Source organism: Panthera tigris, chromosome B4 (genome assembly GCF_018350195.1).
Source record: "Panthera tigris isolate Pti1 chromosome B4, P.tigris_Pti1_mat1.1, whole genome shotgun sequence".
In the NCBI taxonomy this organism is placed as follows: Eukaryota; Metazoa; Chordata; class Mammalia; order Carnivora; family Felidae; genus Panthera; species Panthera tigris.
Window position 1 is genome coordinate 107311053 of NC_056666.1, and position 27396 is coordinate 107338448.

At 35.4% G+C, this 27396-nt stretch overlaps 2 protein-coding genes across 2 annotated transcripts in view; one reads left to right on the forward strand and one right to left on the reverse strand.

Annotated features, from left to right (window-relative positions):
* Window positions 1-298: 298 nt before the first annotated feature.
* Window positions 299-27396, reverse strand: part of RASSF9 (Ras association domain family member 9) — a 28437-nt gene continuing 1339 nt past the window's right edge. The window contains exon 2 of the mRNA XM_015539071.2: window positions 299-1559. Within this exon, the coding sequence (XP_015394557.1) occupies window positions 299-1559 (1261 nt within the window). The remainder of the gene's footprint in view (window positions 1560-27396) is intronic.
* NTS (neurotensin) overlaps window positions 24379-27396 on the forward strand; it is a 43413-nt gene continuing 40395 nt past the window's right edge. The window contains exon 1 of the mRNA XM_007085598.3: window positions 24379-24424. The gene's annotated coding sequence lies outside the window, so the exon portion shown is untranslated. The remainder of the gene's footprint in view (window positions 24425-27396) is intronic.

Genomic DNA, 27396 nt, shown 5'->3' on the forward strand with positions numbered 1-27396 from the left:
AAATCATTTCCTGCAGAAGCTATAAAATATTATAATTCCCATCAAATCATTTCTGTTATACACCTGCAAGCTATTTGTGTTGCATTCCTAATAAACAGCTCATCGTCTAAACTTGTAATCATGAGGTCACTTTGGAAATCTTAAGTCAAAAATAAACTTACAAATTTCTCTAGCTTTTATTAACTTCCGAATACTTAACATGAATTACATCATTTTTCGGAACGTGATGTTTAAAATAAGGTTTCCTATTAAACAACCGTGAACGACGTTGCAGGAGCTCAGAAAGAAGCCATTCAAATTACGTTGACAGAAGCAGCACGTCTCCTACAGCTGTTTCTGAGTCCTGACTATGGTTAGAGCTGATACCAGTGTCTGAGTCTGTGTCATTTGTATACAAGTTAAGTGCTCTCGGAGTAAGGGAAGGACCGTCCCCACCGCTGTTGGGGACCTCAGATTCCTTCCCTCTGTTTTCCTTCAGTTGGCATCCATCTTTGTTGTTAAGATGAAGTGAACTGAACTCCTTGGCCAGGAATTCATATTCTTTTGCTTTCATCTGAAGCAATGAGTCAGTGTATTTAATCTCCTTCTGGATGCCACTCAAGTGAGAGTGGATTTTCAAACCGGCTTTCATGCTTTTCTCCAAATCACACTTAACATTTTCTAAATTAGAGCTTTCAAGTTCACTCGCAGCTGCCCCTTCTGCATCTTCATTTATCTCTGTGCAAACACTTTTTACCTCTTTTTCTATTTCAGCGGAAAGCTTATCAATGAGCATTCTGTAATATGCTAATTGCTCCTCCAGGTGTACAATTCCATCGCTTTCGGTCAGGTCGTCCGGAATCTGGTTTTCATCCGAATGCAAGTCCAGTTTTTGCTTGACTTCGCTGAAACTGGGCATTAAATATGCATCCTGGACATAATTTTCTCCATCATTTTCTACCCTATCGAGATGGAACTTCGCTTCACACTTCTCAATTTCCAGATCCAGCTCTTTCATTCTCTTGACTTGCTGATGAATAGTATGGTCCTGGGAAATAATCAGATGAACTAATGTCTCCATACTATCTCGATCATGGGACACAGTGTCCTGCTTAATTTTAGCCAGTTTCCGGAAAGTTTTTCTGACTATTCTCTTTTGTTTATCTGGCGGTAACGTCTTCATGTAATTTGCTGGACTGAGTTCCCACACTTTTTCTGTGTTTTGCACTAATTTGGCTTCTGCTGTTCGCCACAGTGGAACTGGAAGGAAAGCATCTGCTTTAACCAAAACAAATTGCATATTGGGCTGCTCCTCTCCCCAAGCTTTCCAAAGCTTCAGGATTCTAGTGAGTGGAGGAAGAGCCCGTTCTGAGCCTCTCCACTTTTCTATGATGCAGTAATCACTGGGCTTCCCCAGCAGAAATCGTTTCTCTCCCAATGTAGTCTCATGTTCCTCAAGCAAAGCCTGGATGACATCAGCAGAGGTGGTGCGTTTAGTTAGCCCACAGACAATCTTCTCTTCTTGGCAAACCCAAACCACAATTTCCTTCTCTTCTGAATCCATGTCTTTAGTGGGAGATCTGAAAGAAAAACAAAGTACATTATATTTCTGTCATCACCTGTGTAAACTCAGAAAGATGGTTTAACTTTAATACCCTTTCTAGATTTTATCCTTAATGAGAGATGCATTTGAGGCTAAGACTACATAAGAATCAGAAGTTTTACTGCAAGAAAAAAAATCAAGGAAAATATCGTAACTTCCTTTTATTTCTTAGTGGGCTCTGGAAAGAGCAGTTGTCGTCAAAGACAACTGAGGCCATTTTATCTATAGAAGCCAGAGGTGATATAACTATAATTAGAACTGCTAGAGTTAAAACAATAATCAAAGTATAAATGAATAAGGGAAGATAAAATAAGAACAGTTTTGTTGGAGCCTTGGGACTAAAGACCATGGTAACATAGCATAGGAAGGAATGGTGGGATGATGCTGAGGATCACAGAGTTAAAAACAGTCCATTATTGAAGCACGTGAGTGGCTCATTCAGTTAAGCATCTGACTTTTGATATCGACTCAGGTCATGATCCCGCAGCTCATGGGTTTGAGCCCCAGGCTGGGGTCTGCTCTGACAATGCAGAGCCTACTCTCTCCCTCTCTCTCTTCCCCTCCCCTGCTCTCTCCCTCTCTCTCAAAAATAAATAAACATTTTTTAAAAAGCCCATTACTGAAAATAGTCATTTTTTCATTCAACAAATGCTTATTATATGCCAACCGTGTGCCAGACATGTCTGAAAATACTAAAGCAGTACACAAAGGTGAGAACGGGTATAAATGTGTGATCAGTATAATAACAGGTAGTGGTAAATACTAGAAAGAAAATCAAACAGGATGAAGATATAGGGAATCATTTGGAAGAAAGAGAAGTCAATTTTATCCAGAGTATTTGGGAGATACTTCTCTAAGAAGATGACACTCGAACAAGGGCATACATTTTGAGAAGGCAATCAGAGACCTAAGGGAAGAATTGTAGAGTGAACAGAAGTGCAAATGTCACAAGGTACATTCTAGGGACAGAAAGAACAGGAAGGTAGTTGGAGGCTGAGGGTAGTAGAGTCAGGGGTTGTTGCTGGAGGGAAGGAAAGGTCAAGTGATAGGTGATGGGATCTAGCAGAAAGGCATACCCATTATGAGGAATTTGGGTTTTGTTCCAGTTTTAGTGAGAAGCCATGGGAAAATTTTAAGTGTAGGAGGGATATGATCAAATTTATGTTTTAAGTATATCTGGATTGTTTTTGGAATGGACTGTAAAGAAAAAAAGGAGCAAAAGCAGAGGCAGGAAGACTTAGTTGAAAGCCTAGTGCTGACATATAAGAAAGAGAGAAGAATTGCCTGGACTAGGGTTTTAGCTGCAGAGGTATTAGGATGTGGTCAGAGTTGAGACATACATACAAGTAAAGACTTGCTAATAATTTCCTTTGTAGCAAAGAGGGATGGGGAAAAATCAGTTTTCTGAAGAAAAAAAAAACACACAGTAAAAGAAGCAAGAAAGTGCCGTGCTTTGTAGGCTACACCTAGTAGAGAATTTCTGCGATGATATTTGCATCATGAGTGTAAATCAAATTGACCGTGTCTTTCATTATATCTATTTAAAAGAACGTTAAGAAAAGATGGTATAAAGTGAGTTATCATCCAAAATGATTTATGGAGACAAGATTTTTGAATAGAATTGGCTTGTTGTGAGTTATGTTACTTTATTTATGTAGCACCCTCAAAGCATATGACTCATGAGGCATGTATGGAAGAAATTTTCCCTGACTTCTAGAATCTTTTAACATTTAGAATTTACAGTATTTATGTTTTAATACCAATAGTAACTAATCCTACATTATTATCTTTATTGACTGTCCTGAGGTCATAAGATGAAGGAACAAATCACTGACACCAAATGACAAAGAGTCCCCAGTACAATTTAAATATCCAACTGTATCCAAATTATATGAACAAATATTCAAAAAATCATACTGGGCTACGATTATTCTCTTATAAAGTATTTCACATTTAATGACCCAGTATTGAATAATGTGATATTTGATAATATCTACAACTCATTTAATAATTTGAAGCAGTCAAAAAGTAGGTAGAATTTAGGATAACAGAATTGCTTTCATATTTCAATTAGTATAAAAACAGCACACAAATGCATTCTAAGCAAAAACAAATAATTACTCAAAGTAACTTGATACTAACTACTATCTGGGTCATGGGTCTACAGCACAAATTGCCTCTACATTAATCATTACCTTCATCTGTTTTGATCGTGTATATATAATACCCAAAATTAACAAACTTTGTTTTTTTTTACTTTATGAAGGTAGAAGTTCACTTACTAAAATGCATGATTTGAAAAGAAGAAAGGCACACTCCATGCACTTACTGTATGTTAAATTATAACTATTTCAATATGTATTTTTTGTAAGTAATAGTAAAAATAACAAAATTGAGTAATTGTAATTATCTACCTTGTCAGATGACGTCAATAGCTATTACATTAAAACTAAGACTGTAGGGCATCTTTATTTTATTTTTTAGTGTTCATGGTTAAACTCTAAAAACAATCTTACTAAAAATAAGTAGCACTAATTATAACAATCAGTCAGAAAACATTTAATAAATAAAACTGTTCTAAACTCTTTGCATTTATCGAGTTATTTAATCCTTACAAATCTGTAGGTAGGTAATAATATTGTCACCATTTTACAGATAAAGAAACTGAAGCACAGGGGTTTTTAATGACTTATTTAGTCAGTTAGTGGTGCATTGAGAATTTAAACCCAAGCAAGAAAACAAGCTCTAGAGTACAGGTCTAACCTTGATATTATAAAAACAAGTTTATTGGTTTGATGGTTTTCTTTCTAAGATTTTTTTTTAAGTAATCTCTACACCCAACATGGGGATCAAATTTACAACCCTAAGATAAAGAGTCACATGCTCTACTGACTAAGCCATCCAGGCACGTCTAGTTTGGTGATTTAGATATGTGGATTAAATTGGAAAAAAAATCATAAAATAAACTATTTTTTAAAGAAATGTATTATATAAATTTTCCAGAATGGAATGGAACAATGGAACTCTAATTTGCCGTTAGAACACTCAGTTGATCAAGGGAGGGCTTTTCCCAATGGCCAGCTATGGAGAAAAGTGTGTAAGACTATGTTACCTTCTGCACTTTTTCCTTATTAAGCATGTCCCTACTCTGATGCAGTACTAAAGGATTTCTGACAGGTCTGGCCATCTCTGTTGGCTGACAAAACTCATATATATAAGTCCTTACTGTTGTCTTTGAATAGTCCCCATGTCCTGTTCCAGTTTTTGGATGGGAAGCATAAGTTCTGGGTCTCTAAGAAAGGATGACACATGACCTGTAAACTCTTCAGCCCTACACTACAGCTGTGAAGAAGACTGGGAAGCAGAGGTCAGGAAATCCTTTGGTATCCTACCAAGAATAAGAATGACGATGTACATGACAATTCCCCAATACAGCCACATCCACATCTACTCCGCATCCACATCTACTCCACATCCACATCTACTCCAGTTGGGATCTTTTTTTTCTTTTGGAAGGATGGAGTGTTTCTCTATTGTGGCCTCCCCTAGATATCCGCTAATTTTCAGCTCATGTGGATAACGTAACCCCTATGGTCATTTTGCACAATCAAAAAAGATCACATTATTTCCACATTATTAATTCCATATTATTAATTCCGCATTATTTCCACATATGAGAAAATTAGTGCCTTTGTGATAAGCTCACATTCTGACTGGTTCCAAACCTTGCTTTTTTGTCGTTTAATATTTATTTCTTTATTTGAGAGAGAGAGCAAGCAGGGTAGGGGCAAAGAGAGAGGAAGAGAGAGAATCTCAAGCAGGCTCTGTGCTGTCAGCACAGAGCCCAATGTGGGGCTCACTCTTATGACCATGAGCTCATGACCTGAGCTGAGATTAAAAGTCAGACACTTAACCAGTTGGGCTACCCAGATAGTTATCTCTAAATATTTAGAGCCAGTTATCTCTAAATATTTTGAGGAATTTTTACAACCATTATTCAAACTTGATAATATTAAAAATTCTGCCTCTTGATTGAACACGTTTAAAAGTAATGACCAGTGAATTTCAGTAATAAACCTTCCATACCTAGCAGAAGATTCATCATGTTTAAATTCTACTTTTTAGCAGGCTTAAAGTATTTAAAAGTACTGTATTTATTTTATAGTAGAGCTCCAATTGAATTTCTATCCATTTATTTGGCAAATATTAGCTGACACCTCCTCTGTGGTTAACACAATCATGGAAATGCAGATGACAAAAAGACATGTATAATTTCAAAGGCAGTATTCCTGGCTTATTGCGAGAAACAATGCTAGGGTTGGGAAGGGAATACTTGCCAGTTGTAGTTTTAAGATTATTATTTCATCAGTGGTTTCTAAATGCTAGCCTGATGGCACCCAGCATCAGGCCAATGTAATTTGCCAAAATATTTATAAAATAGATATTAATCAAAATTACACCAATTTAGGAGTCTTAAATAATCACTACCTTGTAGAAATAATTGTTTTCATTTGATCACATACTCAACAGACATAATCATGTGATATAAAGAACTTAATACTAGGACTAGAACTCTTAAAATATTCCCTTCCCAACTTTTGTGATTTCACCATCTAGTATAAGTAATGACAACTGCAAATACATATGCAACAAAAGGTTAAAAATACAAACTTAGACTAGAAAAACTGGTTTGTTAGCAATATAATATCACAAACAGTTCTCACCTAGTGATTCAAATCTAGTAGTTGAGACATAATCTCCAATTTTAATGCAAAAGAAATACACAAGTAGCATGCCTAAGAGTGTTGTTTATTTGGTTTTACATTGTTTCGTTTTTAAAAAAAAATTTTTTTTAACATTTATTTATTACTGAGAGACAGAGACAGAGCATGATCATGGGAGGGGCAGAGAGAGGCGGAGACACAGAATCCAAAGCAGGCTCCAGGCTCTGAGCTGTCAACACAGAGCCCGACGCAGGGCTCGAACCCACAAACCACGAGATCATGACCTGAGCTGAAGTCGGACACTCAACTGACTGAGCCACCCAGGTGCCCCTGTATTGCTTTTGTACGTGTTTATTGGGGAAATAAGGGATAAAAATTTTACTGGACCTGAAACTTTACAGAGAACATACTATAACCACACAAAAAGTGAAAGGTAATAGAGCTTTAATTTATAAATGCCTTATCTCAATAATTCATTTCTATTTTCTATTTTTATCGCAGTGCTTTAGTTTCACTTATAAATAAACACATTGTCAATCTGATTAACAATATTTTTTTTCTTTTTCTTCTCAGCTCTCTATACTTTGCCCTTGCTCACTCAAAATTACTTAAGAGCACAAATTATTTTTTTTCATGTATATTGGAAATGTGTTTGTTAATATTTGGTATTTTTAAGCCAACAAAGTTACTTTTACTTTAGGCATTTCTTGACTTGCAGCACCCTTGATTTTTAAGAACTCATGTGTACTATAGACAGTAACATCATCCCAATCCTACAGATGAGGGAACTGAGACAAAGAGAAGTTAAGTTACTTGCCAAAACTCACAAAACTAGAAGGTAGAAGTGTTCTTTCCAACTCTGGCTTTTGATATTAACTTACGACTAATCCCTGAAAATAAATTATAATAGCCATTATGAATACCTACTCACAAATATTTTCCTATTTATGAACTGCTTACACTCTTAAAATTATTTTTAAATTAATTGCTTAAAGCTCAATGCATTTTTCATATAAAATTAATTTTCCACCTAGTATAATCAAACTCCTGGCTTTATTATAAATATACATTTATAAATATAAATTTGCCTGCCTTCAAATCTGTAATTATTTCATTGACTTTCTAGGATAAAAGCAAGTATTGAGAGAGTCTTATGTATCTAAGTGTATAATATGAAAGGAGTAGTGACAAAGGGATTAATGGCAGATGGTAAGGTTAACATGGATGGAGGCTGCAGGAATGATTCTCTCTAGATAGTCTAGGAGGGAGTAACCAACAGGTGGACATCCAGATAAGAGGTTATATAAAAATACCATAACTGCAAGTGTATATTATTCATGTAGTTCAAATGGTTATAAACTGGGGTTTGCTTGGGTTATAGGATTTAAAATTTATAACTTTTAGATTACGTTGTAAAGTAAAAACATTTACTCAAAAATTGTACATGTATAAGAATAAAATAACTACTATGCTCACATTTAATAGACACCAATCTAAATTCTCCGTTATTTTGATAAATGTTCACTCATACAAACTGTAAGAAGATATGAAATTCTATAAACCAGAATTTAGTCAGATCATGGCTTCAAAGTACAGTACTCAGTGGGGCATCTGGCTGGCCCAGTCAGAAGAGCATGTGACTCTTGACTCTTGATCTTGGGGTCATGAGTTCGAACCCCATGTTGGATGTAGAGATTACTAAAAATATATATAAATAAACTTCAAAGTATGGTGCTAAACATTCCTCATATCTTATTTTCAATGAAATTTCCTGAATAAATAATATAACCAGGAAGATGTAAATCAGTTATCATATTGTCACATGTATCAAGGTTATTTACGTTATGGTATCCACTTTAAGGAAGCAAAACCAATGAATAAAAAAAAAATTAAATGCCTTACATAAAGTAGTGAACCTCAAATTTTGCTTCTAATTAAAAACAGAAAGATCAATAAAAATTAAGGAATTGTACAATGAAATATATTTGAAAAATTGAATAAGATTATATTGTGTTTTGACTTGAACTCGTTGGTCTATTTCAAGAATGATTAATGAGAAATAGAGGAAAATGCTATTAATATCTAAATATCTAAGTGTCTGTGACTCCCATCAATACAGAACTGTTTCATACAATCATCTTTTACTATGTTTTACTCACTGGAAACTGAATTAAAACTAAACTGAAATATCCAACAGATTTTACTACATATTCTAAATATATATTACACTATGTCTATAACTATGTAGTATACGTGACATTTCTTACTCGCATACGGTTTTTAATTATGTATTTTAATACTTTATTAAATATGATAATATTGCATATACCCCAAGATTCTCATGAAAATATTCTGTTTTCTCACTTATCACACCTCTGGTTAATTTATTTTAAACTAGGTTGAAAATTAGTTATTTATACAGAAGAAAATAACATTTACAGCATTTTATCACATGCTTCAAATTTTTTCCCTCTGAAACATTAATAACACTTATTTGTGAAGATGTGCAAAAAAGTGTAGTGGGAACAAATGGACCTGAAATTTTCAATTTATGATTTCATCTTAGCTATCACTAAGTCATTGTGAATTCCGAGAAATCATTTTTTTCTAATCCTCTGTACCCTTCACTGTAATACTGTAATATCCGACTCACATTTTTCACAAGGTTGCTACAAATATCACATAAGAGAATGAGTAAAAGAGCTTAGAGAATTGTGAAAAATGTACTGGGTAAATACAGGTTATTAAACTAATAACAAAATTACTGTTATTATTTAATGCAGAGAGGGGCGTAGTGTTTTTAGTATGCTTATTCAGCAATCTTACTGACCTTGCTATAGTAGTTAACAATATTATTTTACAAATACTTTCCAACCTGTCTAACAATATTTTTCCACCTGGTTCCACTTGTCAATTTTTTTTTTGCATGTGTACTTCCAGTATAACTAACTGTTTGGCAAATAAGAAACATTTAAAAACATCATTAATATAATCTATAGCTCACAGATGATCCAAGAATGCTTTTAATCTTTCTCTCATTTTATAACTCTCTGATTTTGATTAAAATTGTGCTAATGAGTTGCACTACACTAAAATATATATATTATTCTGCAAGAATTTCATTATTCAGTATGTGCCTTTTTTGGGATATCACCAAAAAATTAAGATTTCTATGCTAAGTAAAATTCTTCAACAGCATGTATTAACTTCACTAACAGGTACTTTTCCATATTCACGCTGAAATAATAATTAAAATTAAATACTGGAATTCTGAATTCACTCTACTGTCAAACCGGAAATTAAAAATATTTCTCCATTGATAATTAATATTAACATCACAAAAATAATCATACAGAATTAAGATGAGTTGGCTTGTAATTACAAATGCAATATTCACACACTCAAGTATTTCTTCAATATACTTCTATTGAGTAATTGTGCACAAAGCATCAGAAAATAAATTGTCTAAATCAGGAAGTTTTAAGATAAAGAATTTACTAAGATATTACAATGCCAACTTGAAGATCTCAGAAAATATATATTTACTGACAAAAAATTCAGTATGAAAGCAGAGAAAAATGAAGATAAATGGATAAACTTTGGCCATTTTTTTAAGTTTATTTATTTTGAGAGAGAGAGAGAGAGAGAGAGAGAGAGAGAGACACAGGGAGGAGCAGAGAAACATGAAGAGAAATAGTCCCAAGGAGACACTGTGCTGTCAGCGCAAAGCCCGATGCAGAGCTCGAGCTAACCAACTGTGAGATCATGACCTGAACTGAAACCTAGAGTCAGACACTTAACAAACTTAGCCACCCAGGTGCCCCAAACTTTGGCCATCTTTATTCAGCTATCCAGAGGAAAAGGGCACTGAAGTTGAGGCACAGGAGAATAAATCAAAGAGTAACATTTATTCCTAGTACATAGTAGACATTAAACTTTAATTGAAATTTGACATCTAAAACTAATTAGGACTTGGGGCACCTGGGTGGCTCAGTTAGTGAACCTGTGCACTCTCTCTCTCTCAAAAATAAACATTTTTTAAAAATCAAAATAAACAAACAAAGAAATAAATAAATAGATACATAGATAGATATCTGGTCATTCGTGCCGATTGCTGAATACAAAGCAAACATTATGAATATTCCCTTCAAATTATCTCTTAAACCTCAAAACACATTTCTAATCCTCTATCAGAAGATAGAGGAGTTAATTTTATTATGATATCACTGTGCAGTTCCATGCCATATCAAGGAACACAACTGGAACTGATACAGTATGAATACATATGTCATTCATTTTTGTGTCCTCTATTCTGATAAATGAAATACAAATAGCAATACAGAAAGAAAAAAAAAGTTCCTGCAAGGAGATTCTGATCCAGGAGAAAGAAGATTTTAAATGCCTCATAATAGATTTTTTTATAGGTACTATGGATGAGTATGAAGTTATAAAAACCATTCTTAGGCAGTTCTTTTGCAAAACACCGTACCCAAATAAATTATAACTCTCACAGGGTATGAAGTCCCGTCCATTTAACTCTTCAACATGTAGCTCACTGTATGTGGCACTCATATTAAAAACACATCAGTAAATAACACAGAGATAGAATAACCCAACAATGAAAGTTTCAGAAATGATGAATAGAAAAGAGAGCTACAAAACAATAAAGAAATTTGATTTCAGTATATTTATCTCAGGCTCAAGTCTGATAATACCTTGTAGGAATTCACATTTCTTTGAATTAAAGCATATAATTCATTAAAGAATAAAAATGGATGATGATAAAAAGCAAGTTTACCAAATTAAGTTCCATACCAAAGGTTATAAACTAATATTTGAGTTTACAAGCTTAACTCCATACCAATGATAAAATTTAAAATGCTGAGGATGCCATAAATAATCAATTTGGTTGCTGAATGTTTAAATTATAAGTCACAGGCTATTTTCAAAATAAAATATCATACTTTCAAATTTAATAGCATCTTTTCCCGATAATCAAAGTTATCACAGTACAACTATAACTAGTTTAGCTAATAAGTTACTTAGTTTTATCATTATTATGTTACAGAAAATTTTTATTTTGTATATGATTGGGCAGCTTTGTAATAAGACTAAAGGAATGACCCAAACACAAACAGAAATCTAGAAACAAAATTGGGTAAAGATAAAGGCTTAAATGTATTTTTAAAAAGGGATGCTTGGGTGACTTTTGGCTCAGGTGATGGCTCCATGCTGGGTGTGGAACCTGCTTAAGATTTCCTCCCCCTCTCCCCCTCTCCCCCTCCCCCTCCTCCTCTCCCCCTCTCCCTCTCCCCCTCCTCCTCCCTCTTCATCTCCCCCTCCCTCTCCCTCTCCTTCTCCTTCTCCCTCTCTCCTTCTTCCTGTCCCCTGCATCCCTTCTTGCACAGGCTCCTGAGTATAAAATCTCTCTCAAAAGAAAAAAAGGTATTAAAAATAAAAAGTTCTATATAAATTAACTGAATCCATACCAAGTTAGCTATCCTCCAAATAAGCTGTCCATTCTGAATTATGGTGTATGAGTTTTTATAACTTGCTTCAACATTCATTTGTCAATGAAACAGTAGTTTTAGCTAATGTGAATAAATGGGGAGGATAAAATGCAAGATAAGACGATCCTTATGTTCAGGAATTTGTCATATAGCTCAGAAGCAGCAAAGATATGCTTACAAAGAGAGATTTTGAAAATTCAAGATCATCTTAAACAATATTGAAAATCATGAGATACACTCTGAACAAATATGCTATGGAATTCCAAAACCTAAAAAAAAAAAATAACAAAACTTAAATCCTATTTAATAAATAATAATAAAAACAGTAATTGACCTCAATGTTTTCAATATATTCTCCACTTCTATAACTCTTTGTAGAAAGTCCGAGTAAATAAAAGAGGTTCAAGAGATTTAATTTGAGCAATATGTTGATTTAGATCTTGTCCATAGGGGTGCTTGGCTGGCTCAGTTGGTGGAGCTTGCAGCTCTTGATCTTGGGGTCATGAGTTCAAGCCCTATTTTAGGGGTAGAGTTTACTTAAAAATAAATAAATAAAAATATTTCAGATTTATCTGTAAAGTAGACCTCACACTTTTTTTTTTTTTAAGTATGTACCCAGTGTGGAGCCCAACAGGGGACTTGAAATCACAACACTGAGATCAAGAACCGAGCTGTGATCAAGAGTCAGATGTTCAACCCACTGAGCTACCTAGGTGCACCAAGAAGATCCTTTCAAATAGTAATTTCACATGATTTATGTGTGGACTTGGTAATTGAAGGACAGGTACTTAAAAAAATAGTAGAGTGACTGGGGAGAGGTGGGTGTGTGTGAGAGGATACATTGGATAATAGCTCACTTTGTTGAATGCTTAGTACATGTCAGGCATTGTTGTAAGGGCTTTATATATATTAACTCAGTTAATTTTAATAACAACCCTACCATATGGGTGGTATTGTTAAATCTATTTTACAGATTAGGAAACTGAGGCACAGGAGGTTAAGGATACACGCAAACACACACACACACACACACACACACACACACAGAAAAAAATCACTAGGTTTATGTTCTAATGCTAGTTTAGTTTTCTAGGAAGTAAGCCAAGCATACGGAGTAAGAAAAGCCCTCTACATAAAATAATTGCAGGGTAGCTATAATACATAATTCCCATAAACAGACAAAAGGCAAAGGAATGTGTAAAGAATGTGTATTGGAGACAATGGGGGTTAAGTAAACCAGGTTCATGGTTCGGATTCCGGAAATTGATTTAATCAAACTATAAATATTTAACATGTAGTATTTACCAGAAGAAATGTTGAGCAAATATCTAATCTCATTGGAAATTCTTATGCTTATTTCCCAGTGTTACCTGTGCCTGGCAAATAAGTTTCCTTGCTGATTTGTACTTTTCAGAGAAATATTTTATAACAAGAAAGCATATTCATTAAAGGAACATTGCTTAGCCTGAATATTTAGTTTAATGATAGTTGTGGTTCTGTCAACTTTTAACATGAGTTTTCCTGTGGGCAGCTAAGTCCATAATTGGTTTTGCATACTTGGTGGAAGATATTTCCTGATGATCGTGACTCTTTTAGCTCGTATCTGCCGGCAGCCACTTACTCTTCCCTCTCTAAACGTATTCTGAAATGTGTTGGCATGGCACTAGAGACATGTAAGAATTTGAATTACCCAATAGGATAGCTGAAAACACAAGATGAGACCCTTTATCCCTGATTTCCACTTTCTGAACATAGTCTATAATAAAAGGTAATAGCACACAGCTTCCAAATAGAAGCTTCATCTGAAATAATCAGCCCTTCAGATTAGTTGCAAATAAATTACCTAAAGGGCAATAACAACTTTACAACGTGTAGAAATATGAACATACCAGGGCCGGTGATGCCATTTTGTTTTTAAAAAGGAGATACTTGAAAATATCGCTGATAAGAGAATTGTTCATCCATGTCAAAAGCATCCTGAATCCGTTTACCTTCCCCAAACCTTAAATTTTAAATATGCTCCGAATTTCGCTGCCTCCACCTCCTCTAGAACTTTGCTTCAGAATTTATCCCTTCTTTTTTTTTTTTTTTTTTTATCTTCTACCTTTTCCTCTGGCCCTTCTGACTATCCTGTCATGTTGTAACCACCCTCATTTTGGCCACATATTCCCACCACCTATCTTTTGTTCACAAACTCAAATAGGAATCCACAGTCACTTTCTCTAGCTCTTCACTTTTCAGTAATAGCAACCCACAGTAAAGTGACTTCCGCCCCACCCACCCCCAACAGACACATTTCTTCTTAGGCTTATCGGAGATCTCCTGTCAAACCCAGCAGCCATTTCCGGAACTGATCTGACTTGACCTCTTTGTAACATTATGCACCGTGACCTTTCCTTCTCCTTCTTGCAGCAATCCATCTATTGACTTCTGGATTCTACTCTCCAAGCTTCTTGCTTTTCCTTTCTAGCTTCTTCTTCTCAGATCCTGCATGGACTTTGCTTCCTCTTCATATTCAATAAATGTAGGTATCATGCAGGGGTGGCCACAGAGTCTCTGCAGCTCCTGCCATCAAGAGATGGAATCTATTTCTTCCTCCCCGAATGGACCTTGGGACTTGCTGCGGCCAAGTAGCATGTAGTAAAAACCATGCAGGCAAGTGCTGGATTCCTGGTCTCAGGAAGTCTTGGCGCTTCTGCTTTCTTCCTCCTGGAATACCAACTGCTGCTTGTTGAAAAAGCTTGAGATGAAAGACCATATGGAGAGAGAGAGCCAGTTGTCTCATCTGAACTTAGCCCTGGGCCAACCTGCTGCTCATTGAGAAAGCCCAGGTGAAACCCGCAGAAGAACCACCCCCAGTTCACCCACAGAATCAAGACATATAAATAAATAAATAAATAAATAAATAAGTAAAAATTTAAAAATAACAAAAATAAAAATAAAAAATAATCCAGACAGTGGAAAAAAGGAGAGACGGAAACAAACCGCAAGAGACTCTTGATGATGCAGAACAAACTCTGGGTTGACAGAGGGAGGTGGCAGGGGAGGATGGGCTAGATGGGTGATGGGTATTAGAAAGGCACTAGTGAAGAGCACTGGATATTGCATGTTAGTGATGAATCACTGAGTTCTACTCCTGAAACCAATATTGCATGATATGTTAACCAAAATTTAAATTAAAAAATATCTCCAAAGAAAAAAAGAATCAAGACAAATAACAAGTTGTTTTCAGCCACTGATTTTTAGGATGTTTTATTATGCAATAGGTAATAGCTGATACAAATAAAATCCCCCAAGTTCCTGTGACTCATTTTTTTGTCTCACTGTACACATTTTGTGGGTAGGTCTAATATTGTCCACAACCTTATCAGTCAATTGTATGCTAATAATCCCAAATCTAAATATTTTGCCCTTGAGCTGTGGATCCATATTCTCAACCTCCATTTTTCATGCTTACTTCATATTTATAGTGTATAATCCATAGGAAACTCGAATTTTACTGGTCAAAACTAATTCATCATCCTCTCCACTCATATTACAAACTATTATTCACCTTCTGATTCCCCACCCTACTGACTGTAATCACCATCCCACCACCTTTTCTCTCAAGCTTAAAAACTTGGATCTTTCTAGATTCTTTTCTTCTTTTTAATTTTCTTTCTTTATTTTTAAAAATTTACATCCAAATTAGTTAGCATATAGTGCAACAATGATTTCAGGAGGAGATTCCTTAGTGCCCCTTACCCATTTAGACCATCCCCCCTCCCACAACCCTCAGTTTGTTCTCCATATTTATGAGTCTCTTCTGTTCTGTCCCCCTCCCTGTTTTTATATTATTTTTGTTTCCCTTCCCTCAGATTCTTTTCTCTATCTCATCCCCCTTTAACAACCAGTCACTAAGTCTGTCTTATTCATTCTCCCAGATGTCTCACATATGCATATTTATGTCAATCACCACTGCTATGATTCAGATAACTCTGTTTCACAACGGATTACTATAGTAAGTTATTACATATTGTCTTATTACAAACTTTTGCCCACTTCACATTTGTGCTTCACAATATTGCCAGGCTGCCCTTTTTAAACTGTAAGTCTACCAGTATACCTTCCTTCATTAAAATCTTTAAATGGTTTCTAAGTCCTTTTTCAATTTCTCTATCTTCCTCTCCTTCTCCCCGTCTCTCCTGTCTCTGCCCTTCCCCCTCTCTCTCCTGCTCTCTCCCTCTCCTTCCTACTCCTAGGATTCCTTACGTGATCAGATTCCCCCATATCATAGGCAAGCACTCTTTGATATGCATATTAATATGCACATAACTAGCTACCCCTAACTTCTCCCTGATCTCTCATAGTTCCAAGGGATGCCATATGTATCACCCTATGGATTTCTAGACTGGACTACATCTGCCATGGTTTTGTTTTCATTCTGAGATTTTCTATAACCTGTTTCCTTGCCTGAAGCTATCTTACTCTTCTTAAATGTCACTTTCACTAGGAAAATTCCCTTACCTTCTCTGAATAACCCCATTCCTGCCACCCCAGATAGAAATGGGTGCTCCTTCTTGATACGTTCAGTAATAGCATTTTCTACCTTTCTTTTTTCTAGTTTGCCAGGTAGGTCCTGGACTGAATCATTCATCTTTGAAGCCTAAGTGCCTAACACAGTCGATGTTAAATGTTCTTTCTTTTGTTTTGGTTTGGTTTTATTTATTTATTTATTTATTTATTTATTTTTTATTATTTTGCAGCAGGGAAGTAGAAGTGTGTTTGGGGGAAGTAAACAAAAAGAAATTTTCAGTCAACTAGGGCCTGGTAGTTACAGTCGTCCCACCACCTATTTTTGTAAATAAAGTTTTGTTGGTATATAGTCATGCCCATTTAATTATATATTGTCCGTGGTTGTTTTCATACTACACTGACGGAGTTGAGTAGTTGGGATGGTGACATTATGGCACCCAAAACCTAAAACATTGGTTATGTGGCCTTTACACAAAATGTTTGCCAACTCCTGACCTAGATGATTTACCTGCACCCAAAATCTAGATTTTATTTATCTAAATACTAAGACATTATTTAAACTCCCATATCTACATAATTCTACATATGACTCTCTAGGGGATATAAAGGTCAAAATAACCAAATCTTTAAACAGAAGAAATCTGTAATTCCTTAGAAGTGACGGCCATGCTTGGAAGTAATTTCAACTAAGGTGATAATTAAAGGATCACTAAAAGGATGGGCACTAAATGCTTCCTGGAGATTGAGTAGGTTTGACATAGGATTAGTCAGCTTGAAGGCCCTGACTGGGAAACCAATGTTTTGCCTTTTGAGCCCTGTTCCAGGTGCAGTATGCTCCATATTAATCAGTCCCATATAGATGTCAAGAGGCAGCAGAGTAGGCTGGATGAAAGGCTGCTTTCACAGTCCCAACTCAGGTGTGTTGTGTCCAAACACCAGGTGTTTGGAGGTGGAACATTTGCAAACACACAAATTACACCTTGAATTTTTCGCTCTTCATCCTGATGTTCTTCCCTTCCTAAAATTACATTTGCCATTTTTTTCTGTTCTTTATGATCATACCACTATGTTCCCAGTTACCCAAGCCCAAATTTATAGTTATCATTGATTCTTTGTTTTTCACCCTGATATTGTCTACTGCCCTATCCACTCAGTGTTGAATTCGGAAAAATTCTGCCTCCAGGGGTGCCTGGGTGGCTCATTCGGTTAAGCATCCAGCTCTTGGTCTCAGCTCAGGTCCTGATCTAGCGGTTTGTGGGATTGAGCCCCACGTCGGGCTCTGCATTGACAACGTGGAGCCTGCTTGGGATTCTCTCTCTCCCCCTCACTCTCTGCCCCTCCCCTGCTCACTCTCTGTCTCTCAAAATAAATAAACTAATAAAAATAGTTAAAAAATTCTGCCTCCGTAGTGACTCTTTTAACAATAATCACTATCTGACATGTCTTGTTCATTTATTGTTTGTTTATTGCCTGCCTGTCCACCACTACACCATCAGTTCAAGAGCTGAGATCTTGATTATCTTTCTCACTATTTCATCCCTAACATCTAAAATAACATGTGGCACATATTATAAGGTAAATAAATATTTATCATTGAATATACTTTAAAACGCCTGCCTTGTACTTTAATAATTTATGTATGTCTGTGTACCTGCTAACCAGCAAATTCCTTAAAAGCATGATCCATATCTGATTCTTCTTTGTTCTTTCATCATGCCCCCCAAAACGTGTGGTTAATTTAATATTTATGAATTTTTAAAAATCATCAAATAACCATCATCTTGAGTCATCACAAAGCAAATATATGTAAGTAGTTGCCAAATCTGACAAAGCAGGATAGTTGATGAATGTTTTGTTTTTAGAAGCTAAGGCAGATAAGTAAGTAGTCTGGTAGTATGCTCAGACTTTGTAAGGTATCATATAACACACACTGTCATTTCACTTAATCCTGGAAACTATAATCACGTTAAGTTCTCCTAACTAAACGTAGAACCAGTAAAGATGATCAACATTTTGGGGCGCCTGGGTGGCTCAGTCGGTTAAGCGGCCGACTTTGGCTCAGGTCATGATCTCTCGGTCCGTGAGTTCGAGCCCCGCGTCAGGCTCTGTGCTAACAGCTCAGAGCCTGGAGCCTGTTTCAGATTCTGTGTCTCTCTCTGTCTGACTCTCCCCTGTTCATGCTCTGTCTCTCCTTGTCTCAAAAATAAATAAAACGTTAAAAGAAATTAAAAAAAAAAAGATGATCAACATTTTTTTTAAAAAGTAACTTAGTCTAAATCTCATGCCTATTATTAATAGCTCTGGGAAGAAATTCTTTGACTTTCACTACTAGAATAGCCCAGGCAGTCAAGAAACCAAGGCTAATACATTGTGGCCCACTGCTAAAAAGTGCCTAACTTCCCACACTATTAAAAAGGATGGAATCTCAAACATCCACTATAGCCTCATAAGTACTGTTCCTAATTGTATACAACTATTTTCTTCATATGAGATTGTGGTTATTGTATGTCTACCCATGGATTTTCAATATCATCTTTCATGGCTTCTAGGCAAATGTAAGATCCTTACGTGCAGATCTGAGGGTGGGTATCCTCAGACTCTACTATGAAAGACCATGGTCTCCCCAAACTAATGCTCTGCTATTGGATGTTAAGTACCCTCAGTTAACCATAGCTGCAGGGAATTTTTGGAAAGAAAAAAATCAGAGTAAATGAAGAGTAGAGTAACTAGAAGTATTTGAGGTGGCTGTAAAAAATCCTAGTCATTGGTTGAGAACAAGCATGTACTGTGCAGTGTATCAGGAAGGCGTGGCCACAAAACTCCTGTCAACTGTATACCATAATTAGTGAGCATAAAAACTTGCTAAAGTTGGACCACTATCGCATTAACAAAAATTTAAAATATTTACAAAGCAGAATAACTCAGTTTTATGAACTGATAAACTGACCAATGTAATATAATTATTAGATTGTAAATCTAATACTGCTATATAGACACATCCTTAACTTTTTTCTGTGCACTTCCTCAATTGTAAATGCTTTCTTTTTACCAACCCCACCAAGATTATGGATTCTTGCCAAACTGACCATATTTCTGTCTGCTTCTCGATCCTTATCTCTTGATTATCCTATCTTAGTCAGTCTTACCATTGTGTGATTCAGCCCCCTCCTACATCTTTTTATACATCTTACTGTGTTCCCTACTCTTGTCCAAGCCTGTCACCTAACTGTGGGAGTTTAATAAATGCTATCTAATTATGATGATGCTCCTTTTATTATTATTTTTTTTCCTCCATGCACTCCTCTTTTACTTACTTCTACTTAGAGGCAATCAAAAACATTTACTGAGCACCTAATGTACCAAGGAACAGCCTTCTTCCACTGCAAGCAAGTATACTCTCATCTTCTTAATTGCATCATAAAGATTGTGATTTTACCTACCCTGTCAAGGACAGTTTCCCATGGAAGGGTGATTTAAAAGAAAGTTCATGCTTGAGATATTTAACTACAGTACTGTTCTCTCAATTAGTTTAATCTCTTAGGAATTAGGTTGTGTCTTTGCATGTCTGGTACAATACCAAATGCAGAGTTTACCAATCCTAAAGAGCTAAAATAAAAAGATAGCTACTCTTAACATTCATATATTTGTTTTATTAAACTAAAACTTGTGCATATCAAATAGCAAACACTCAATAATTCTTAGATAGTATAATTTATAAAGTAATCCCATTTTTTTATAAGTGGAAATAAACACTTTTGAGCTTTACCATAAGGCAACATTTTGTGGTAGAGGTTATGTGGCAGTGCATCATGTTTTAGGTAAAATAAAATTATACACGCACAAAAAAAATCCTTCTTTTAATGCTGTTATTAAAAGTTATCTTTAAAAGGTAAAAGCAAGGCAAGAGAATTAAATTCTACTCTTCAGAGGACATTTTAGAATCATAGAAGTTTAGAAATTAAAAGGATTTAAAAATCTAACTCAATCTTTCATTTTATTAGACAAAGATAAGACAGAAATATTTAAATTATGTATCCTTTCTTTTTATGAAAACTTCTCAAAGACACATAAGGAAACATCCCTTAAACTATGGTATGTTACACATTGCAAAATCATTAATGGTATCACAATTTGGCTCTAAAGAAGTGTGAGGATTGAACCTAAAAGCTGTTCAAATTCAAATATTACATCAAGCTCTAAAAATAGTTTTGTTTTCTTTTTTTTTTTTTAAGCAGGTTTCATGCCCAGCATGGGGCCCAAACTCAGGACCCTGAGATCAAGAGTCAGACTAAACATCTGACTGAGTCATCAACTGAGCTACCCAGGTGCCCCGGCAAAGATAGTTTTGTACAACTTTAGTAAACTCATTTCTAATCATATTCAGTAATTTATAATATACTTATTTGTATCTAAGGAGGAAAAGACATCAGTGGTAATACAGAAGTTCTGAGTTGAGATTTCAAGGCCCAAAATATCATACCATGTGTAAATATTAAAAACTTAGAGATATAGTTCATAGCATTTCAATCCTACAGGCCTGAACAGGAGTGAATATTTACTGAGATTTCATTACTATCTTAGTACTGTGCTGTCTTTTAAATATAATCAGATTTAGTCTCACACTAGGTGGTTTAGGATTAACACTATTTTATTTATTTATTTATTTATTTATTTTTTAATTTTCATTTTATTTTTCAATTGTTTTCAATTCAGATTGATTACTTTTTCACTTTTCCGATCTAGCTTTTCTTTTTTTTTTAATATGAAATTTATTGTCAAATTGGTTTCCATACAACACCCACTGCTCATCCCAACAGGTGTCCTCTTCAGTGCCCATCACCCACCCTTTCCTCCCTCCTACTCCCCATCAACACTCAGTTTATTCTCAGCTTTTAAGAGTCTCTTATGGTTTGGCTCCCTCCCCTAAATTTTTTTTTCCTTCCCCTCCCCCATGGTCTTCTGTTAAGTTTCTTGGGATCCACATAAGAGTGAAAACATATGGTATCTGTCTTTCTCTGCCTGACTTATTTCACTTAGCATCACACTCTCCAGTTCCATCCACGTTGGTACAAAAGGCCATATTTCATTCTTTCTCATTGCCATGTAGTATTCCATTGTGTATATAAACCACAATTTCTTTATCCATTCATCAGTTGATGGACATTTAGGCTCTTTCCATAATTTGGCTATTGTTGAAAGTGCTGCTATAAACATTGGGGTACAAGTGCCCCTATGCATCAGCACTCCTGTATCCCTTGGGTAAATTCCTAGCAGTGCTATTGCTGGGTCATAGGGTAGGTCTATTTTTAATTTTTTGAGGAACCTCTACACTGTTTTCCAGAGTGGCTGTACCAGTTTGCATTCCCACCAACAGTGCCAGAGGGTTCCCATTTCTCCACATCCTCTCCAGCATCTATAGTCTCCTGATTTGTTCATTTTGGCCACTCTGACTGGCGTGAGGTGGTATCTCAGTGTGGTTTTCATTTGTATTTCCCTGATAAGGAGCGACGTTGAGCATCTTTTCATGTGCCTGTTGGCCATCTGGATGTCTTCTTTAGAGAAGTGTCTATTCATGTTTTCTGCCCATTTCTTCACTGGATTATTTGTTTTTCAGGTGTGGACTTTGGTGAGTTCTTTATAGTTTTTGGATACTAGCCCTTTGTCTGATAATGTCATTTGCAAAAATCTTTTCCCATTCTGTCAGTTGCCTTTTAGTTTTGTTGATTATTTTCTTTGCAGTGCAGAAGCTTTTTATCTTCATGAGGCCCCAATAGTTCATTTTTGCTTTTAATTCCCTTGCCTTTAGAGATATGTCAAGTAAGAAAATGCTGTGGCTGAGGTCAGAGAGGTTTTTTTTCCTACTTTCTCCTCTAGGGTTTCGATGGTTTCCTGTCTCATATTCAGGTCCTTTGTCCATTTTGCGTTTATTTTTATGAATGGTGTAAGAAAGTGGTCTAGTTTCATTCTTATGCACGTTGCTGTCCAGTTCTCCCAGTACTATTTATTGAAGATACTGTCTTTTTTCCATTGGATATTCTTTCCTGCTTTGTCAAAGATTAGTTGGCCATACTTTTGTGGGTCCAATTCTGGAGTCTCTATTCTATTCCATTTGTCTATGAATTAACACTGTTTTAGAGATGAGAAAACTAAGTCCTAAATGGGCCATACAGAATAATGGTTAGGTGCATGGATTCGAATCCTGTTTCTGCCACTTATTATTTGTTGCACTGCTCTGTGTCTTAATTGCCTCAAATGGAAAATAGGAAAAATAATAGTACCTTCTTCACAGCATTATTTTAAATATTATGTAAACCACTCAGAACAGTGGCACATAGTGTTATAAGAAGAGCTAGCAAAGGTGGATTTACCCTGAAGCTAGCTAATGAAGCTTAAACATAAGTGCTGCCTCATTTGCATAGCTGTTTTCCCCAGAATAATCTTAGTAATACTTTACTCATAATTGTGTATTCTATTAAAGAGCAATCCTCCTCCAATTGCCAAACCTGGATTTTCCTTTGCATGCTATCATTATTGTTGTTCTTGCATTAAAAAGATTAAATATTTGCCCTAGGGCACACAATTAGTAATGGCAAATGGGAGATATAACCCAATGCCTACTGGAATCCTTCCTTCCTTCCTTCCTTCCTTCCTTTCTTCCCTTTTTCCCTCCCTCCCTCCCTTCCTTCCCTCCTTCCTTCTTCCCTCCCTTCCCTCCTTTCTTCCTTCTTCCCTTCCCTCCCTTCCCTCCTTCCTTCCTTCTTTTCTTCCCTTCCTCCCTCCCTTCTTTCTTTCTTTTGAGAAAGCACAAGCAGGAGGAAGGGCAGAGATTCAGGGAGAGAAAATCCCAAGCAGGTTCTAGGAGCCTGATTAGGGCTTGATCTCATGAAACCGAGAAATCATGACCTGAGTCCAAATCAAGAGTCAGATATTTAACCAACTGGGCCACTCAGGTGCCCCTGCTGGAATTCTTATTTTTCTGCCTAGTTCTAGAATTTTCCGTTTGTGTCATGAACTACAATTTTCTCACACAAAGAGAATAAATCCTCATATCATGTAAGAAAACAAATAGTTCCCAATCATATTTTCCTGTTATCTCAAAAAGAGGAGGCAATGTTCCACACTTTGCAGTGATATCTATAATAACCATTCACCATCATCTGCCAAACCTTACCCATATACATACATGGTTGCACTCAAGGAACATGAAGGGAAATAAGAGCGTTTCTTGAGAAGAATGACTTACCCTGCCACTTGGTTTGTTTTCTATCAGAAGCCTGGTAAAGTCTATTTGTCAAATAGGGCCATTCACCATTTGAAAGAGAGGAGCTGAGCCTAGGAGCAGGTATAATGAGAGGGCAACCTTGAATTTAAGGATTCATTCTTTAAGTTATCTATGCGTCCACTCAGTGAAAATGTACTGATGTACTCTGATCCAAGTACTGTATGGGGACCAGCTGTATTTGAAGAGTATATGTTGAATTCATTTATTCAATCAACAGATATTTGAGAACCTATTCACTGATTATCTAGGTCCCTGTTCTTACTGAGTATACTCAACAAGAATTTTTTATAGATCTCTTAAGTCACTTTATTCATAAAAACAGAGGGCATTCTAGCCTGCAGATATAAACCATTGAGGATAATTTCCCTTGTTTGTCAGAATATTTTATCCTCATTGATCATTCTTATTCTTAAAATATGTTGCTTATCACTGCTGAACATGTACCCAAGATTCTATTCTATCTACACGAAGTAATTACTTTGCCCTTGGGTGACCATTCACATTAATAATTTTTCTTAAATGATAATAAACAAATATGCAAATGTTGTCTAGAAGGTGTATTATTATAACAGGTTACACAGGAATGACAATCACAACCTATTTTTTTAAAAAAGGAAATGTTATATGTGTGTGTGTCTTTTGCCAAAAACATGTCTTTAAAAACTCCTAAGAAAACATACATTAAAGAATATTAGAGCACAGAAGCATGTTGAACAGTACAGATAACATATTGCCTTGTTTCAGAAACCCAATATGCTAGAGACAAAGAAATTCCCTATCAAGGACTGGTATCCGCATACACCCGGAAGAGGTAAATATATGCCCCTCCTTAGCTTTATTCTATTTTCAGAACTAAAATGAAAACAAGAGAGACACACTCTTGTGAATTTTTAGAACTATTATCAGATCTCCTGGAACTGCATACCAATCAAATAACAGCAAAACTTTCTGTAATGTGGTCCAGCTAATAAAGATGTTCTTTAAATCAAAATGTTAACCAGCTATAATTTTAAACATTTTTCTCAAAAAGTCCATTTAAGAACATTTCACCTTGACATGTTTCATGAATTGATGCAGTACATAATACAAGATCTTATAGAGGATTTTTAAGTTGGCTGATAGTTGTTTGAGCAACGATTCAAGATTTAACCTAGAGCTCAATTTCACTGCCTTCCCTGCTCTCGGTATATTTTTGCCAGGGATAAAGCATTCCAGTCATTGTTCCTAATGGGCTGTCTGTTGCCAACCAAGAACTACTTAAGTTACCAGGTATCATCAGGGGAAATCTCTTTCAGAAACTCCTGGGAACTAAAAAGATGCACATACTCAAATACGTGGCATTTCTTAATCCAATTTCAGGAACATTTTAAGTGTTTATTTGAGGTTAGACAAAATAGTACATGATAGCTTTCCATTCTGCTGAATTCACAAATAACCATACTTCTAATTTCAGAGAAAACATCCATCTTGCCAGCAACTTTTATCCTAACCGCAAAACTTATTTCTTCCTTCTGATGAAACATCTGTGGCATTGTTACTACAATTAGAAAATTTAAAAGGTTAATTCTGATCATGAACAGCAAGATTTTCGACTGGCTCCATTTCTTTTATTTATATGAAAGGTAGAAATGAAAAGCATACAAAGTTTGTGTGCCAAAATATAATCATTTGTGATCATACATTATTCTCAAATTCCCAAGAGACTGTTGCCTCATTTTTTAAAAAATTTAAATGCTTCTTAAAATTTAGAAAAGATTATCTGGTGGGGTAGGATTAACTTGGTGTCCAAATCTATAAAATTATTTGTGTATTTATTTGGGTTTTAGATTTTACCCTTTATGAAGTATTCACTTTTATACAATACCTGCTGACCTCAGATGATGAGCACAGAGTAAAATAGTAACAAGGTTTTTATAAGGTAATTTATAAAATTATATAAATAACTGTATTACCGATCCATAATAGGCCAGGCACTGTCCTACGCACAACACAAAATGGTGATTACACAGATATGGCACTGCCCTCTCTAAGCTTTAAAGTTTATATTTTCTATAAGATTTTCTGCCTCATGCTTTGAAAAGACAGAAAGAGAACAGATCCGGAAAAGTTCGATACAAAACTTTGCCAAAATTTCATGATCTCAAATTCCTGATATTTCTTCTAGTAATCTGTATTGTTTCCCTGCTGACAAAGATGCATTTATGGTCAAATTGTAGAAATTTTACTTGGAGAAATTTACTTGTAGAAATTATGTATCAGGAGATACACAAACACTGGAATTCTTCCTCTGCATTCTACAAAGAATTCTATACTATATATTTGAGGAATGGCTTATCAGATGAATGTTTTATCACCAATCACATTTGCTATCAAAGGATGAGTCACCTGTCATATAAGGAAAGATATTTAGTTCCTATATGTCCAAGTAAGATTATTTAAGTCATTATGGAATGCAGTAAACAAAATGATAGACTTAATCATGTAACTAAGTTTCACCTGTAGTTTCACCTTTGAAAAGGTTAAAAAAAAACAGAACAAAAAAACACACAAAAATATCTCATCTATAGCAATACTGGACACTGAAAAAATATATATATTTATTCTATCTCAAAACACCAAATGATTTATGTGCTGCTTAGTTTGAGATATCCATATTTTATCTTTCTGACCACTGCTGTGGCTTAAATTTCTCTTAAGGCTTGGAAAAATACAAATTCGTAACAGGAAACACTCAATTATTAGAGCAACTTACACATGTCCTCACTATTACCGCTTTCATCAAAACATGTTCACAATAAAGCATCACCACTGGGAACACCATTCCATTTTCTCAGAGAAACCTGAAATACTATTAAACTCCACATTTTTTATTGTTCTCTCCATTTTTCTCACAATTTTGTATAGAAAATATCATATTAAAAACTGTTATACACACCTCCCTGAATGAAAGCTAGTTTAATGGTAGAGGGTACAGTGGCAAAATTGAGATAGCGAAAGTGGACGCACTTCCCTGGGCAAACTCTCAGGGGTGCACACAAGGTGATATTGAACTGTTATTTGGCTTACCATTGACAGAATTCTAGAATTAATAGTAATCAAAATCAAAAACAAAAACACACACATGCAACAACCCTGAACTACACAGGTAGTCAGTATTCAGAAAGCATGCCAAAAACACAACTTGTTTTATAAAACCACGAACTTTTCCCCAAGTGATTTTTTATATATTTTGATTGCATTTAAACAAACATACTTCAAAAACAGTGCTACTGAATAATCACTTAAAAAGCAGGAAGACTTTCTGTTGGCAAGAGAAGCCTTCTGGAATATTTTTTAATGCATTGACAGTAGGAAAATACAAACTTATTTTTAATAGCCATTACTAATATATATTTTTTAAATAATCAGACATATGTCTTTATTGTAACCTATAGTTTCACTAATTACCAGAAATGCCATATTTGTGACACATTACCAAATCATTAGCAACTAAAACTGGTTTAGAAAGTTTTGTAGTACTAATTATTGTTGCTTTAGTTTCTTCAGAAAACTTAATCAACTAAATCATCGATACATTTGGAATAAAAACAGGTAGATATTTAAGCTCAAAGTATGGAACTTTACTTTAAAACTGTATCACTATATATTACCATGCAGACACCTTAAAATAATTGTATCATTTCCTACCATGTAATTGTATGCTTTTAAGTTTACCCTAAGTAAATTATGACAAGTACAAACAGGCATGATGGAAAGAAGAGTTATCGAAAAGCCTTTATTCCA